This window comes from Tamandua tetradactyla, chromosome 4 (genome assembly GCF_023851605.1).
Source record: "Tamandua tetradactyla isolate mTamTet1 chromosome 4, mTamTet1.pri, whole genome shotgun sequence".
Taxonomy (NCBI): domain Eukaryota; kingdom Metazoa; phylum Chordata; class Mammalia; order Pilosa; family Myrmecophagidae; genus Tamandua; species Tamandua tetradactyla.
In genome coordinates, this window is record NC_135330.1 from 189,004,462 (window position 1) to 189,022,830 (window position 18,369).

The 18,369-nt window shown below is 38.1% G+C and overlaps 1 protein-coding gene and 1 non-coding gene across 2 annotated transcripts in view; one reads left to right on the forward strand and one right to left on the reverse strand.

Moving 5' to 3' along the window:
• SGCG (sarcoglycan gamma) overlaps window positions 1-18,369 on the forward strand; it is a 137,286-nt gene that overhangs the window by 106,256 nt on the left and 12,661 nt on the right. Inside the window, exon 6 of the mRNA XM_077155867.1 lies at window positions 14,274-14,346. Coding sequence (XP_077011982.1) covers window positions 14,274-14,346 — 73 coding nt within the window. The remainder of the gene's footprint in view (window positions 1-14,273; window positions 14,347-18,369) is intronic.
• LOC143681861 (U6 spliceosomal RNA) lies at window positions 9,225-9,331 on the reverse strand. The gene has a single exon (XR_013174914.1). It is a non-coding gene; the product is annotated as a U6 spliceosomal RNA (small nuclear RNA).

Here is an 18,369-nt window from a genome sequence, read left to right on the forward strand (position 1 = left end):
TGGAGGGCCCGGATGCTACTGTGCGCATGAGCAGAGCTCAGTGGGGCCTGGGTGTGGCTGTGGACTGGGTATGAAGGTGACTGTCTGCAGGGGGCAGGGAGGGGGATGTGGGGTCAAGGGGTTGGCCTGGTTATGTGGGTCTCCGGGAGGGGTGGGGCGGGACCGTGAGCTTGTGCGGGAGAGGTGGGTCGGGCCAGGACAGGCTTGTGCTGCTTGGAGCGCGGCCGTGAAGGGTGGTGATGGGGTTCAAGTGCAAGGGGTTGGGGGGCGTTCGCTGGTCACGGTGCAGGGACGGCGTGCTCATTCAAGGAGCACATCCTATCAATTTTAAGAAAGTTTTCCTAGTATGCCCAAAGTTTCATCTCCTTCGTTGATCATTTTGGGATTTTTGTTGTTGTTGTTCCTTTGGATGGACCGTAATTTCCTGTTTCTTTCTTCAATCTTTTGTCGTACAGTGTACATTTTAATATTTTGAACTGTTAACTGATTTAGTTCAACCCATGGCAAAAGAAAAAAAATGCCTTTCACAGTCTGCAAATTGATGCTGCATTGACCGGCTTCCTTCGTGGGTGGCCTCCTTCAGAGGTTAGCCCTCCAGTCAAGGTCAGCCAGAGACAAATGTGAAGTGCAGGGTCTTTTTTAAGGCCTTGCCTTGTCCTAGGCTTGTGCTTGCTCATAGCCTTAGGAATTCTCCCTTTTACAGAAATTTGATCCCTCCTCTATTCTCTGGGAAAAAGACTATGGCTTAAAGCAGGAAATTCTTTGCCCCAGGCTGCTTTGACTTAATTGTTTAGCTGTCTACCTGCAAGGAAAGTTCTGGGAGGGCAAGTCCGAAACAAGCTTGATGGTTCATTCTATCAAGCTTAGCTAGATATATTGGTGCCAACCTATGGGCACCCCAGTACGTGCACAGCGTTACTCTGCTCCCTCCAGAACAGGGCCAGGGATGCACAATGGGACCTCAGGCTGGCTCCACACTGCACAGTGGGGATGAGGTAGGGGAAGGGCCAGCCAGGGCACCACAGACTTCTCTTGACATTTTTGAAGCTGCATTTTCTTGATTTGGTACTTGCCCAGTTGCTGCAACCCTTCATTTGTTTTCCAGAATTTTGAGGAAGATGACTGCCAGTTTTTGCTGGCAGATGTTCAGAGATTCTGTGGAGGAATGGCACCCCAGAGTGTTTTACACCACCATCTCTGTCAACCAGAAGCCAGACTTTGATATTTAATGAGGAATGCAAGTGATTCACATTCATTTCAACGACTGCTCTGTTTGGGCTTGTCTTTGTCACATTATTTCACGATTTTTGTTGTTTTTTTTTTTAATCTTGTTGCATTTGAGTCTGAAAGAAGCCAGGTACAAAAGAAGGCAGGCAGGGGCTCAGATCATGAAAAGCCTTGTAGGCCACTGAAAAACTGGATTTATTTTAAATGCAATGAAAAGCCAGGAATGGTTTTGAACAGGGTACTTCTTGATTCATTATACACTTTATAAAGATTAATATAACTATTTCATGGCAGAATAGATTGTGGGGAAGAAAGAATGGAAGTGAGAAGATCAGAAAGGAGGATGTTAATGAGCACAGGCAATAGACGAAGGTGATGTGGCCACATTGGTTGCAATGGACATAGAGGGAAAGGAATGACTCCAAATAAAAAACGGACAGGTTTTCCAGTAGATCAAATGGACAACAGGCATTGAGGGTAGTAATCAAAGATGATATTTATTTTTAGGTGGATGACATCGCTCTTGGGATAACGATAAAAACTAAGGAGGGGAATATATTTGCAGGGAAGAGGGAATCAACAGTTAACGTGTCAAGCGCATAACTTGAAGATATCTTTGAAATAACCAAGTGGGTATGTGTGTTAGTTAGATTCAGTTGTCAACTTGGCCAGGTGAGCATACCTAGTCTTGTTTCTGCGGACATAAGCCAATGGTGCGTGAACCTCATCTGTTGCCAATTACATCTGCAGTCAGCTAGAAGGCATGTCTGCTGCAATGAGTGACGTTTGACTTAATTGGCTGGTGCTTAAATGGGAGATTGCAATGTAGCACTGCTAAGCAGCTCAGCATTCCTCACCTCAGCACTAGCAGCTCAGCCCAGGCCTTTGAAGATGCAGAAAGAAGTCACCCCGGGGAAGTCACCCCGGGAAAAGGGGCCTGGAGAGAAGACCAGCAGAGACCATCTTGTGCCTTCCACGTAAGAAAGAACCTCAGTGGAAAGTTAGCTGCCTTTCCTCTGAAGAACCAACAAAATAAATCCCCTTTTATTAAAAGCCAATCCGTCTCTGGTGTGTTGCATTCCGGCAGCTAGCAAACTAGAACAGTATGTTAAGTCAGCAGTTGGCTACCTGAGACTACTGCTCAGGGACAGGTCTAGACTAGAGGCATAAAGGTGAGCATTAGCAACTCACTGACCTCTGGGTACAACACTGGTGGCCAAGGGAAGGAGGGGGGCCCCCAAAGGAAATGAGAAGAAGACAGTGTGGTGGGAGGAAAATTAGAAAAGACATTTTCTTGATGCCAAGAGAGATTATGTCCCAAGAATTTTCATCCAAGAAAGATGAGGATAGGAAATTCCATTGCCTTTGTCATTATGAACATAATTATTTTCATGAGAGTGGTAAGGCAGGGGGCAGTAGGAGGCAACTGCAGAGTAAACAGACTGGAGAGGCAGTAGAGACATTATGTGGAGACAACTTATTAGAGAAATTTAGCTGTGAAAGGGGAAAAGGAATTTTCTGCATCACTTGAAAAGCCAAAAAGTCCATTTCAGTCCATAAGTACCAATAAATGTGTGGGATTATTGTTAATAAACAGTGGTCAGTATGGCTTAAAAGTGTCTGGGTGTGTTTTACCTAAGGACAGCAGGGTGTTGGGAAGAATATAGCAGTCTGGAGCACTTCTCCCACCCAGTCGTCATGTGCAATCCAGGCTCTCCATGGTTACTGGATGCATCCCTCTTCACCTGCCTTTGCCACATTCCAATCCATCGTATGTTCTGCAGGTATTCACGTGAGCATCAATCATGCATTTCTCTAGAATCCAGAAGTGAAGAATGATGTCAACCAAAAGTTACTACCGATGCTTTGCAGTGGAACTAACAGGAGTATCTACTATGGCTAATCTTGATGAATTAAATTCTAAAACAAAAAGTTAACATAAAACTTAGCACTTTTTCTCCCCACTTTAGCTTCTTGTTTATACTGCCCCTTCTCCCCTCCCCTTTGACTTCTTGTTTATTCAGAGTCGTTTGATTTGTGATTTATATAATGATTCTTTATGTTGAAACTTTTTCCATGCTTAAAATTTAGACCATACAAGGGCAGATAATGTACTCCATTTTCCGCAAGGAATAGGTGTTATGCAAATCATATTTTTTATATAACCTTGGTTGGGAATATTTAAATATGAGCACAAACATAAAGGAAATATAACTACTTTGAGCATCAACAACCATTCACTGAGAATTCTTTTATGAAATCATTTAGGAAACATCCATTTTATTGTATGCAAATAGGTTCTGAGGAATATTTACTCTGAGTTTGGATACTACCAACATAATCAAGATCATATGATTTGGGTATATAAAATTTCTTTGTAAACTGCTTTATGTAAATATAATGCATTTCAATTTAAAGATGTTATGTCTACCTATAAGTACACTAACATAATTACATGTATCTATAATATAGCTAACTATAGTCATATTAGATAAGTAATTGCCATGCATTTAAAAACTAATTGTGGAGTTAATATTTCCTTATAAAATAATTCCATCAGCACTCTGAGAATAATTTCAGCTACTAGGGGGAAAACAGAATTAAAACTATGCTCAAAAATTGCCTATAAAATTGGAATACATTGCAATTTCTAGCTTGGTTTTACCTAGGTTATAAGTTTATGTAGAGTAAAATGTGTTGATACTTTTTTCTTAATCATCATATTTTTTGTTTATGTAAAAATAAATAAAATGACACAAATATTTATGGCCCACATTCCTTTTGTCTCTATTAGCTATGTAAAGAATTCATTTTTAAGAGCAGTTTTATTAAAATAACTTCACATGCCATTCAGTTCATTTCAGGTGTCCAGTCATGTCTTCTAATATATTCACAGAGTTGTGCATTCATCCCACATTCAATTCTAGAACTCTGTCACCCTCAAGAGGGTTCACTATGTTATACAGCACCAGGTTAAATCCTCTGGCTTTCCTTTTAGTGACATACACAACCAAACTTTCCCTTTCAGCCACAATCACACCCACATATCATTGCTGTTCTTAGACTCACTATAATGTGCTCCCATCACCTCCACCCATTTCCACACATTTACAATTATTACATATTCTACACAGATTAAGCATCAGCTCTCCACATTCTGCCCTCATTCTCTCTCCTGGTTACCTATGTTCTAGGTCTTAACACCATGAGTTTGCTAGTTATGTTTAGTTCCTATTAGTGAGGTCATACAACAGCTGTCCTTTTGTGTCTGACTTAATTCACTCAACCTGATGAGCTCAGAGTTCATCCATGAAGTCACAAGCATCATGGCTGCCATTTTTTCTTACAGTTGCATAATATTACAGCATATATATATATATATACACACACACACTATATACCACATTTTGTTTATTCCTCAGTTGGTAGACACCTGTTTGTTTCCATCTTTTGGCAATTGTGAATAATGCCTCTATGAACATTGGTATGCAAATGTCTGGATATGTCTCTTCAGTTCTGAGTAGATACCTACTAGCATGATTGCTGGGTCATATGGCAGTTCTATACTTAGCTTCCTGAGAAACTGCCAAACTGTCTTCAACAGCCGCTGTAACATTTACATTCCCATCAATAGTGAATAAATGTTCCTAATTCTTTACTTCCTCACCATCACTTGTAGTTTTCTGTTTGTTTTAGTGGCCATTCTAGTAAGTGTGAAATATCTCATTGTAGTTTTGATTTGCATTTCCTTAAATAACTAATGATGTTGAACATCTTTTCATTTGCTTTTTAAGCATTTGCATATCCTCTTTGGAAAAATGTATATTCATGCACTTTGCTCATTTTTAAGGGGTTGTTTGATCTTTTACCATTGAGTTGTTGGATCTCTTTGTCTATCCTGGATGTTAAACCCTTATCAGATATGTGGTTTCCAAATATTTCCTCCCATTGAGTAGGCAGCTTTTGACAAAATACTTTTCAAAACTATTAAGTTTTCAAGAGGTCTCATTTATTTATTGTTTCCCTTCATTGCTTCAGGTTTGGGTATAAAGTCTAAGAAACTACCGCCTACCACAGGACCTTGAAGATACTTCCCTGCATTTTCTTCTAGGAGTTTTATGGTTCTGGCTTTTATGTTTATGTCCTTGATCCATTTTGACTTAATTTTTATATAAAGTGTAATATAGGTGACCTCTTTCATTCATTTGCATATGCATATCCAGTTTTCCTAGCATGTGCTTGCAAAAGGACTGCTCTTTCCCAATTGGGTGGCCTTGGCAACCTTATCAAAAACTATTGACCATAGATGTGATGGTCTATTTCTGAACTCTCAATTCAATACAATTGGCCAATATGCAATACCATGGTGTTTCTAACATTGTAGCTTTGTTTAATATATTTTAAAATCAGGAAGTGAGAGTCCTCCAACTTCACTTTCATGTTTTTGGCTATTCAGGATCCCTTACCCTTCCAAATAAAGTTAGTAATTGGCTTTTCCATATTCAAGGTAGGCTCTTGGAATTATTATTAGGATTGCATTGAATCTATAACTCACTTTGGGTAGAACTGACATCTTAAAAATATTTAGTTTTCCAATCCATAAACACAAAGTGTCCTTCCATTTATTTAGGTCTTCTTTGATTTCTTTTAGCAATGCTTTGCAGTTTTCTGATTATAGTTCTTTTACCTCCTTCATTAAATTTATTCCTAGATATTTGATTCTTTTAGTTGCTATTTTTAATGGAATTTTTTTCCTGATTTTCTCCTCAGATATTACTACTGTATAAAAAGACTCCTAATTTTTTCACATTAATCTTGTATCCTGCCACTTTGCTGAATTGTTTATTAGGTCTAGTAGCTTTGTAGTAGATTTTATAGATATTCTAGGTATAGGGTCTGTATTAGTTAGGGTTCTCTAGAGAAACAGAATCAATAGGGAACACTCACAAATATAAAATTTATAAAAGTGTCTCACATGACCGCAGGAATGCAGAGTCCAAAATCTGCAGGGCAGGCTGTGAAGCTGACAATTCCGATGGAGGGTCTGAACAAACTCCACAAGGGAGGCAGAAGACACTCCCCTTGGCTGATTACAAATGGAATCAGCTGTGGATGCAGCAGACATGATCATGATTTAATTCTATGAAATGTCCTCATTGCAACAGAGAGGCCAGCATTTGCCCAACAAGCAAACTGGTACCACCACTTGGCCAAGTTGACACATGAACCTGACCATGACAGGGTCATTTCATCTGCAAAAAGTGGAAGTTTTACTTCTTCTTTTCTGATCTGGATGCCTTTTATTTCTCTTTCTTGCCTAATTGCTCCAGCTACAATTCTAGTGTTATGTTGAATAGCAGTGGTGACAGTGGCCAGCCTTGTCTTCTTTCTGATTTCAATGGGAAAGCTTTCAGGCTTTCACCATTGCGTACAATGTCAGCAGTGGGCTTTTCATATATGTCCTTTCTCATGTAGTGGAAGTTTCCCTCTATTCCAGTTTTTTGAAGTGGGGATAGTGGATTTTTTTAAATAGGGATGCAGATACCTTTTCTGCATAAATCAAGACCTTATCTGCATCAATCAAGATGGTCATGTGGTTCTTCTCCTTAGATTTGTTAATGTAGTATAGCACATTAATTGATTTTCTTGTGTTGAACCAACCTTGCATACCTGGAATAAAACCCACTTAATCATGGTGTATAATTCTTTTAATGTGCAATTGGTTTCGATTTGTCAGTGTTTTGTGGAGGATTTTTACATCTATATTCATTAGAGAGGTTAGTGTGTAATTTTCTTTTCTTGTAGGATATTTATCTGACTTGGGCATTAGGATATGATGTTGGTTTCATAAAATGAGTGAGGTAGCATTCCCTCTGTTCTAATTCTTCTAATTTTTTAGAACAGAATTGGTATTATTTCTTGCAATGATTAGTAGAATTAATCTGTAAAGCCATCTGGTCTTGGGCTTTTCTTTGTTGAGAGTTTTTTGATGACTCTGACAACTTCTTTGTCATTGGTTTGTTAAGACCCTCTATTTCTTCTGTATCAGTGTAGGCTGTTCTTGTGTTTCTAGAAATGTCAGTTTCCTCTAAGTTGTCTAGTTTGTTGGTGTACAATTGGCATACAGTTGTTTATATTATCCTCTTATGATCAGATCAGTAGTAATATGCCCCCACTCATTTCTGATTCTATTTATTTGCATCGTCTCTCTTTTTTCACTGTCAGTATAGCAAAAAAAAAAAAATTGACAAAAGGACTTGTCAATTTTTTTAATCTTCTCAAAGATCCAACTTTTGGTTTTGTTGATTCTATCTACTGTTTTTATTATTGTTGTTGCTCTTGGTTTCATTTATTTATGTTCAAATCTTTATTTTTTCCTTCTTGCCTTGGGCTTAGCCTATTATTTTTCTCCAGTTCCTCCAGTTGTGTTGTTGGGTCTCTGATTTTAGCTCTTTCTTCCTTATTAATGTGGTATTTAGGGTTATAAGTTTCCCTCTCAGTACTGCCTTCACCGCATCCCATAAGTTTTGATATATTGTGTTCTCATTGTCATTTGTCTTGAGATATTTACTGATTTCTCTTGATAGTTCTTCTTTGACCCCCTGATTGTTTAAGAATGTGTTGTTTAACCTCCATAAAGTTATGCATTTTCCAGTTCTCTGCGTGTTGCTGACTTCCAGCTTTGTTGCATCATGTTCAAAGGAAGTGTTTTGTAAAATTCCAGTCTTTTTAAATTTATTAAGGCATATTTGTGACTCAGCAGGTGGTCTATCCTGGAGAATGATCCACGAGCACTTCAGAAGAATAAATATCGTGCTGCTTTGGGTGCACTGTTCTCCATTTTTCTGTTAGGTCTAGTTCATTTATCAAATTATTCAACATCTCTCTTTCCATATTGATCCTCTGCCTAAATGTTCTACCTATTGATGTGAGTAGTGTATCGAAGTCTCCAACTACTGTTATAGATACATCTGTTTCTTCCTTCAGTTTTGCTAGTGTTTGCCTCAGGTATTTTGGGGCAGCCTGGTTAGGTGAATTTATATTTATGATTGCTGTTTCTTCTTTGTGGATCACCCTTTTATTAATATATAAGGTCCTCCTTTGTCTCTTATAATAACTTTCGTAGTCTATTTTGTCTGATATTAATATAGCTACTCCAACTTATTTTGGATACTGTTTGTGTGTATTCCCTTTTTCCAGCCTATCATTTTCAACCTATTAGTATCCTTGGGTATAAGGTGAGTCTCTTTTAGACAGCATATAGATGACTCATATTTTTTTATTCATTCTTCCAGTCTGTGTCTTTTGATTGGGAAGCTTAACCCTTTAACATTCAATGTTATTCCTGTAAAAGCAGTATTCACTCTAACCATTTTATCATTAGGTTTTTATATATCATATCTTATTTTTATCTCTACACTCTTTTAGTTACCTTTACTGATACTCTTAATTTCTACACCCTCTTCCAAGCCTCTCTCCTGTCCTTTCCCTTAAGCCTGCATGACTCCCTTTAGTATTTCTTGTAGGGACATTCTCTTGTTAACAAACTCTCTCAGCCTATGTTTAACTGTGTATATCTTAAACTCTCCCTCATATTTAAAGGATAGTTTTGCCAGATAGAGAATTCTTGGCTGGCAGTTTTTCTCTTTCAGTATCTTGAATATACCATACAACTGTCATCTCAAGTCCATGATATTTTTTATTTATTTATGAAACATAACCGCATATAAACACAAACATTCTTACCATATGATCGTTCCATTCTTGTTATTTAATCAGTAACTTACACTATCATCACGTAGTTGTATATTCATCATCATGATCATTTCTTAGAACATTTGCAACAGTTGAGAAAAAGAAATAAAAAGAAAACAGAAAAACATTCATATATACTATATCCCTTACCCCCCCTTTAATTGATCACTAACATTTCAATCTACTAAATTTATTTTAACATTTGTTCCCCCTATTATTTATTTACTTTTAATCCATATGTTTAAAATATGGAACGCTTCATGAATTTGCGTGTCATCCTCGCGCAGGGGCCGTGCTTATCTTCCCGGTATTGCTCCAGTTTTAGTATGTGTGCCGCCGAAGCGAGCACTCAACTCCAAGATTTCTGATGAAATTCAGTGCTTAGTCTTACAGGCATTCCTAGTACAAATGAATCACTTTTCTCTTGCTGCTTTCAGAATTCTCTCTTTATCTTTGGTATTTGACATTCTGATTAATATGTGTCTGGGAGTAGGTCTATTCAGATTCATTGACCTTCTTCAACATTATATAAATAACTTTCAAAAGAATTGGAAAGTTCACAACCATTATTTCCTCAAATATTCTTTCTGTCCATTTTCCCTCCTTTTCTCCTAGAACACGAGTGTTTGAGTGTTTTACATTTTCAATCAGTTCCCTCAGACCTGGCTCAATTTTTCCCATTCTTTTTTCTGTTTCTTTCTTCAAATTTGCTTCTAACTTCACTGATTCCTTCTGCTTTTACAAATCTGCAGTTATGTGCCTCGAGTATATTTTTAATTTCATCTATTGTGCCTTTCATTCCCTTAGGATCTGTTATTTTTCTTTGCATGCTTTCAAATGCTTATTTATGCTCACCCAGTGTCTTCTTCTTAATGTTATTTATCTTTTTCATCATCTCCTTGAATTTCTGTAGATTTGTTTAAACATCTTTGATCAGTTGTTTCAGATTGTGTAACTCCTTCCACCCTTTTTATTTGCTACTTCGGTCCATATCGTCCTGATTCTTGATATGGCTTGTTAATGTTTGTTGATGGCTGTACATCAGATTATCTTAGTGTGTTTATTCTGAAGGTCAGATCACTCTTGAGCCAAAGCTTTTGATGTTGATTGGTTTTGTGTTAATGTTCTTCTTTGATGCTTGGTTCATCGGTATTACCCAACCAGAGCTGGGCCAGGGAACCACAAAGGGATGCACACCAGTTCCTCAAGGCTCCAGGAAGAAGATGAGGTGAGGATGCCAAAGAGCCTTTAATTCCACTCACCAAGGATGTACTTTCCTGTCCTGCTCAGCATATGGCCCTCTTCACCCGAAAGTCCTTTAGATATCCTCCTGGATGTTTCCTTGACTGCCAGCAGATGGCAGGCTTAGGCACCCCGTTCTTCTCAGCCCACAGAAGGCAGGTTGTTCTTAGCTGTCAGCTCCAGACAGTGGCCACAGCCGTGGGGGTCAGCCGGGTTAAAACAGTGTTCCTAGCCATGCAAATTGCCAGCCAAAAGCTGGAGAAGTGCTCAACTATGTCCCGCCCTGCTCTTGGGAGCATGGACCTCCACTGCTCTTAGTGTTCTCCTGCCTGACAACCGGGTACCGGAAACCAGAAGCTTTCTGCCCTGACAGTGGGGAATGGGCACCAGGAGCCAGGACTGAGGGGGTCACTCACCAGCTCTCACCACAACTTCTCTGTCTCATCTCACACTCTCCTGAGTGTGGCAACAGCACTTCTCCCGATCTCCAGAGCACCAGAACCATTGCTCTGGACAGCTTCTGCCCGTTCCTTCGCTGTTTAGAGGGAGAGAAGTGGGTCCAGCCTCTCCCTAATCAGCCCTCTTGGATCTTGTAGTTTCTTTTAGCTCTTTACCTTAGACTATCTTTCTGAAGAAATGAAAGAAAATGCTGAGAAAAGAAAAGTCCAGATCAAGGTATCATCTGGGCAATGCTTTCTTCCTGAAGTCTGGAGTTCTGGGCTGGCCGCTGGTGACCCTTGGTTTCTCTGTCACATGGCAGCGCAGTGGGCGTCTCTCCTGGTCTCACCCATCACTTCCGGGTTCCACTGACGTTCAGTTTCCAGCTGCGCCCTCCTGTCTGCAATCACTATTTTTTAATTATTTGAAAAGTTCACCCAAGTGCTTCACATTAAAACATACTCATGTTTCAAACAATGCTGGCTAAGCCTTAGACTGTATTAAAGTATATAAATACACTTAGCATATCTCTACTCATCTTAATGATGAATGGCTTGAAATGTATTTTTTCTTTGCTTCTTTTATGTATTGCAAGTCAGGAGAAAAAGGGGAAAGAAAAGGTTAAAAGGGGACAGAAGAATCATACAAATTACCACGTTAAATTATTGCCCCCCTCCAAGCCAAAAACTGTTGTCAATATTTCAGGCAAACCAGACATTGTACTATAAAATTTGATTGGCACCGTTTATTGTGGGAACTCCAATGCTTGATGTAACCTTCCTTTACATAAATGTCCCCATTACCTTTAGGTTTGGCTTGTTATTTTAAAGCTATATGACTTGTTACAGTATATGTTAGGATATCTTCTTTGTCTGAATAAAATATGCATAAATTATAATTTTATGAAAAGTTAACCTTCAGTTATATGTTACTTAATATTCAGTTTATTATAAATTTATGTTAGTTAATGCCTCTAGATCTGGTAAATAATTGTAAATTCTCATTTTGTACTGATTTAAACCTCTTTAACTTAGCTGTCACATACTATTATTTCTTTAGTAAAGATTTAAATATGAGCTTTTGTCATATTTAAATACAATTACTGAAGTAGTAGTTACAGTAACACAGCTAATATCATTCATATTATCGTGGAGAAAATTGTTTTGCCTAATTTTTGTTTGTGTGGTTCACCTAATTTAAGAACCACTGACAAGAACTTTTGCACGGGGCCATGATTTCTCATCCTATTTTGTGGGAAACTTTATCTGCTACAGTCACCCAGGCAATTTTTTTTCAATGCCTATTATCAAAACTAACACAAATGTGGATTAGAAAATAAACATTTCCATTGATTCAGTATTTCCTAAAGAGGAAAGTCTGCACAATGCAAGGATCTTTCCTGTATACCTTTTGGGACACAGAAGGAGAGATAAATTACTTGCAAAGTGCTGCTTGCTGCCCAAGGATAGGCCACTTATGTAAGTCATGATGAGAATGTATAGGCAACATTTGCCACTTAAGTCTTGTACATTTCCATAAAATTCAAGAGCAGACATATTTTCAATATAATATCAAAGATATATTACTATTTCTATGCTGAATCCTTTAATTTCCCAGGGAGCTCTATTAGTCATTCTTCCTTTATACACAGACCCACATCTCCTGTCTCTGGGCCATTGCTCTCCTTGAAAATCCTAGTCTCAATTCCATAGGTTCATAAATTTCTCATTCTTTTATAGTTCAGGTCAACTGTATTTTCTATATAATATCTTCTGCTGCCTTAAAGTAATGCTTCCCTGCTAATGACTCCCAAAATAATTAGTGGCACATTACATTCTATCTTATATTGTTTGTTTATACATGAGAAACTCTATAGCATATGGTTTAAAAGTATGAGATCTGAATGCAAATACAAGCCTGCCACTTCTGAGCTGTGTAACCCTGGGCAAGTTAATTAACCTTTCTGTTCCTTCATTTCTTCTTTGGTAAAGTGGAAAAATAATATTACCTGCCTCCCTGAGTCGAGTATGAATTGGGCTAAGATGTATCAAAGACATTGTCACAACCACCTTTGAATCTCTACATTCTGATGGGCACTGGGTCATATGTATAATTATTCTCAGACTATCAAACTAACAAAAATTTTAAAATAATTTAAATTTTTTTATTTCTCTGTAAATTTCCTGATGTGCTTTCATAAAACTATGGCACAAAAGTCCCCTGAGATACAGGAGAAAAAATATGGAACTATTAAACTTCACCACCAAGTAACCCCTGATACTGTCTCAAATATTGGGGGCTTCCATATCAAAAGACTAAGCCCTTAATCTTGAGGCTTGCTCTTGTGAAGCTTGCATATGTAGGGGAGACGCTAAGCCTACCTATAGTCATGCCTAAGAGTTACTTCTAGAGGACCTCTTTTGTTGCTCAGAGGTGACCTCTTTCTCTAAGCCCAACTTGCAAGTGAAATAATTGCCCTCCTACATGGGACATGACATCCAGGGGTGAACGTCTCCCTGGTGATGTGGGAGAGGACTCCCAGGGATGAGAATGGCCCTGGCACTGTGGAATCAACAATACCTTCCTGACCAAAAAGTGGGAAAAGAAGTGTAGCAAGTAAGGTATCAGTATCTGAGAGAGTTCAAATAGAGTTAAGAGGCTACCCTGGAGGCTACTCTTTTATGCAACGTTTAGCTAGACATTACTACTTACCATGGTTTGCCAAACCCCAACCAACACCATTCCTTCCAACCCTAAAGAACACATAGGACTTTATCTGAGATTCTGCAAATGTTCCATGCACTAGGATTACTTTCCAGAAGACTACAATCTGCAGACGGGTTCCTAGGCCATATGAGTCCTGAAACCCAGAGGGACGAGCCTCTCCAGAACATCAACTAGTTCCATCCCCCATCCCATATTATTTACAGCCCTTTCCAACTTGAAAAAGTTAGAATGGGTATAGCCCGATACCCCTAAAGACTGGGAGAAAGATCAAAGGAGAAGATGGAGTTATACAGAGAAGAAAGGACTTAACAAATGAGTATGATTGCTGAATCATTATACTGATGTTTCTTTTAGTCTCCAGTGTCTTGGAGCAGCAAGAATTAAAAACCTAAAATTGTGGAACTGTAACCCATACCAAACTGAAATCTGTTCTATAACTAATTGTTGTGGTATGCTTTGAAATTTATTGCATTTTCATATATATTTTATTCTTCACAATTTAAAGAAAAACAGTAAAAAGTGGCACAAGATGCAATTACACATAAAATATAATCATCAAATTACTACTACCTAAAATACATAGACTTATCCCATTTTCAACAGGAATTTTTTTCCAATTTAATGACTAATATCGTTCTCTAGTTTTAAAGTAGGCTTGCTTATTTGCGACCAATTTGAAAGTAATCTTTTGTGGATAGAAACCAAGTGAAATCTTGAATCCCAGGAAAAGAGGGGTAGAATTTGTTGTTTGTACAACTCAAATATCCACAAAAATTTCAACAGCAAACAACAAAATCTTGTGCTGTAGTATGTCAACTAACCACTTATTATGCTTGGTGTCATTAATTTACTTTTTTGTTGATTCAGCTTTGGTTTTTGTTTAGGACCTGAAGGGGCTCATTTCGAACATTCAGTGGAAACCCCGCTTGTCAGAGCAGACCCATTTCAAGAACTTAGGTAAGAATTTTGTTCGGATAGAAACAAATCTTCTCATAGAAAACGTGTGGATATGTGCTATAATAATATTTTAACAGTTATTACCAGATCTTTCCCTTATTCCATTAGTAGTCTTTATTCTCATGACATTCCTTTTGTATCTTGTGATTGCTTATTAAAACCCAAAGGGGATCCTACTGATTCTACATATTCCTTATCTCAGAAACTCAGACCTCCTCATCCATCCCCATTGCTTTAGCTCTGATCTCTGAATGATTCCAGGTGCCACCTCTACCTCCAGTTTCTCCCTCTAACCTGCTCTCCACCCTGGATTTAGAGCAGCTTTGCTCAATATGGACTGTTTAAAATGCTTCACTGATGTCCCATCACCCTCAGGAAAATCCACGTGGACTCCTGGCCCCTCCTGTGGGGTGTGGGCTCTGCCTGGCTTTCCAGCCTCCTCCTTCCTCCCTTCCATCTGCTGAGGTTGAGCTCCCGCCATACCCATCACCCCATATCGTTGTGCAAGTCGTTCCCTTTGAATGGAGTGCTTATGTTTTAATTCATTGCTTAAGTTTTAATTCAAATGCCATAGGTTTATGATTTGTATATTTTGGAAAACCATCAGACTCCCCTGAAAAGTGTCCACATAAGTTTCCTGAAAATGTTTGTAATTTCTAAGATCGAACATGTCTGCGTTCACGCCGTACTCTCCATCTCTGCCTCTTCTGAAAACACGTTGTTGGCTATGCTTTCATTCCTTTTTGTGGCAGAAAATGGTGTCTTGAAATCTTAAAATTTGTAAAAGGCATTCTTGAAAACAATTATTTTAATTTCTTAAGAAAACATGTTCTGTATTAGCAGAGACAAGAGCATCAGTATTTGTGCCGGTTTGTAAGTATTTTGTACCCCATAAAAGCCAGTCCTGATCTGATCTTGTGGGAGCAGCCTTTTCTTTTAATCCTGATTTAATACTGTAGTTGTAAACCTTTGATTAGATTTTCTCCACAGAGATGTGGCAACCCAATTGTGGGTGTGACCTTTTGATTAGATGGAGATACGTCTCCACCCATTCCAGGTAGGTCTTGATTAGAGTACTAGAATCTTTAAAATGGGAGCTATTTTGGAGAAACCTCAGAAAGGACAGAAGCCTCAGAGCTGACAGAGAGAGAGCCCGCAGAAACTTCAGAGCAGACTGGACACAGATGATGACACTTGGAGGACAGAGACACAGGTGTGTGGAGATGCTTGGAGCCCAGCAGACATCACCATTAGATGTTAAGCAAGCCAGAACCTGGAGAGATAGAGCCAAGAGAAGCCAAGAGATAAAAGCCAGCCCTGAAGAAGCAAACTGAGAAACTCCACAGGAACAGAAGCTAAAAGCAGCAGAGCCCAGGAGCAAGGCACCATCTGATGCCAGCCACATGCCTTCCCAGCTGACTGAGGTGTTCCTGACCCATTGGTCTTCCTTAAATTAAGGTATCTTTACCTGGATGCCTTAATTTGGGCATTTTTACAGGCTCAGAACTGTAAACTTGTAACTTAATAAATTCCCCTTCTGAAAGCCATTTCATTTTTGGCATATTGCAATTCAGTAGCTTTCAAACTAACACATTATTATAATTGAAAGTTGTGCTTTATTAGAGCATTACAAAGCCATATTTGCAAAAAAGTTGTAATACCTTGGTGCAGCTCTTTACATGATGCCCTGAATATACAAAATCCCCAGTTGCAGATCCAAAAATGTGTTATTTAGACAAAATCTTTGCATGCCTGTGTGTTTCACTTTTTAGATGTCACTGCTGCAGCATTAAAAAAATAAAAACCTGAACGTATTTTTATTAAAACAGAGGGTCTCAAAGTCTAAGATAGCACTTAAAATTCACATTCAGAATTTGAACTGGAAGTATATACAGAACAATTAGTATGTTGTAATCAAGTGTGGATAATAGGGGAAGCAAAGTATTCGGAGTCAGGATTTTGCTATGAATCCCAGCTTTCTGCATGCCAGTCTGGTTACTGTGGCAAAAATAACCTTTTCAAGACTATTTTTTCTCTCTATATAAAAGTGCCGATAGTAATACCGACCTCAGAGGGTTCCAGGAAAGATTTAGTAAGGTGGTATGTTAAAAGCATTTTGTAAAATGAAAAGTCAAACACAAATTATCATTTATATTATCGTTCTTATACCAAGTAGATATTCCTACTGCAAGCAATAGAAGTTAGGAAATTCAGCATTTCTCATATTTTTAGTGTCTAATTAAGTATTAATCAAAAGCAAACAGTAGTTCAATTTATCTTGCCTACTTATAGAACATTAGTAGCATAAAAATAAATTGTAGCTATAATTAAATTGTAACAATGTTCATTAATTTTGATAAAGGATCAAAAGATCAATATTATAGAATTATTGTACTTAGTGAAGAAGAATATTTTACTTTCCTAGGATAGAAAAAATGATGTGATAACTTTTTAAATAAGCCCATTAAAACCCTTTTGAAATTATAATATAAATTGTAAAGATGCCAAACCACTTCTTAAAGTGAACTTTAGTGCTTTAAAATATATAGAGCTCAAAATTAAATAATTCATCTTAAGTTGTCCCATTAGGGCATAAATCTGCTAGCTTATACAGGAGGCTCTTAAATAGAAAAGAAATGGGAAAATATTATTCTCCTGCTTGCTAAAAGTAGGATTATGTAACGCAAGCGTCACCTCTTTTGCTAGTTTGATTAGATGGAGATGGGACTAGACCCATTCAAGGTGGGTGAATCTTGACTAGTTTACCAGAGTCCTTTAAAAGGAAAATTTTTTTTTACATATATACTACAGCCCTTATTTTCATTTTACTGGGTGCCAAATTTTTTTTAAATTGACTTAATTCTCCTTTTGTTTTAAACATATTTTTGCCGTTTACCTATGCAACACATTTAGTTAATATAAATGCTATAGGTGGGATTTTTATTTTACAAATGTGTCTATGTATATAAGTTATGAAAAGCATTAATGTTGTTCATGATGGTCATTACTGTAGGACAGGATTCCAGCTACAACTTCACTAAAATATGAGAGGGCACAAATGTATTTCTCCACAAATCCCTTTACTGTATATGTATACTTTTAAAATATTTTTATTGACAGATCTTCACACACATACAGTCCATACATGGTGTACAATCAGTGGCTCACATCATCATCGCATAGTTGTGTATTTATCACCATGATCATTTTTAGAACATTTGCATCACTCCAGAAAAAGAAATAAAAAGAAAAATCTCATACATTCTATACCCCTTACCCCTCCCTCTTGTTGAACACTAGTATTTCAGTCTACCCAATTTATTTTACCCCCAATTATTTATTCATTTATTTATTTATTAGCCATATTTTTTTACTCATCTGTCTGTACCCTAGATAAAAGGAGCATCAGACACAAGGTTTCACAATCACTATGTTAAAGTTATATCATTATACAGTCGTCTTCAAGAATCAAGGCTATGGAACATAGCTCAACAGTTTCAGGTACTTCCCTTCAGCCATTCCAATACACCATAAACTAAAAATGGGATATCTATACAATGCATAAGAATAACCTCCAGGATAACTTCTTGACTCTGTAATCTCTCAGCCACTGAAACTTTATTTTGCCTTATTTCTCTCTTCCCCCTTTTGATCAAGAAGACTTTTCTCAGTTCTATGATACCAGATCCTGGTGAATCCCAGGAGTTCTGTCCCACATTGCCAAGGAGATTTACACCCCTCGTGTCATGTCCCATGTAGGAAAAGGGGAAACATTTTGAAGAAACCTCAGATTCAGACATTTGGAGAACAGTTGCTTCAAGGCAACATGAGACCTAAGCATTTGGAGATGCAGGGCCCAGCAGATGTCACCATGTGCCTTCCCATGAGATACTAAGCAGGCCGGAACCCAGAATTGTGTCCTGGAGGAGCTAAGTGAAGGCCCACAGATGCTTAGAGAGGAAACCGCTGGAAACAGAGGCTTTCTGAAAGGAATGGAACCCAGAGCAAGGGACAAGCAGATGC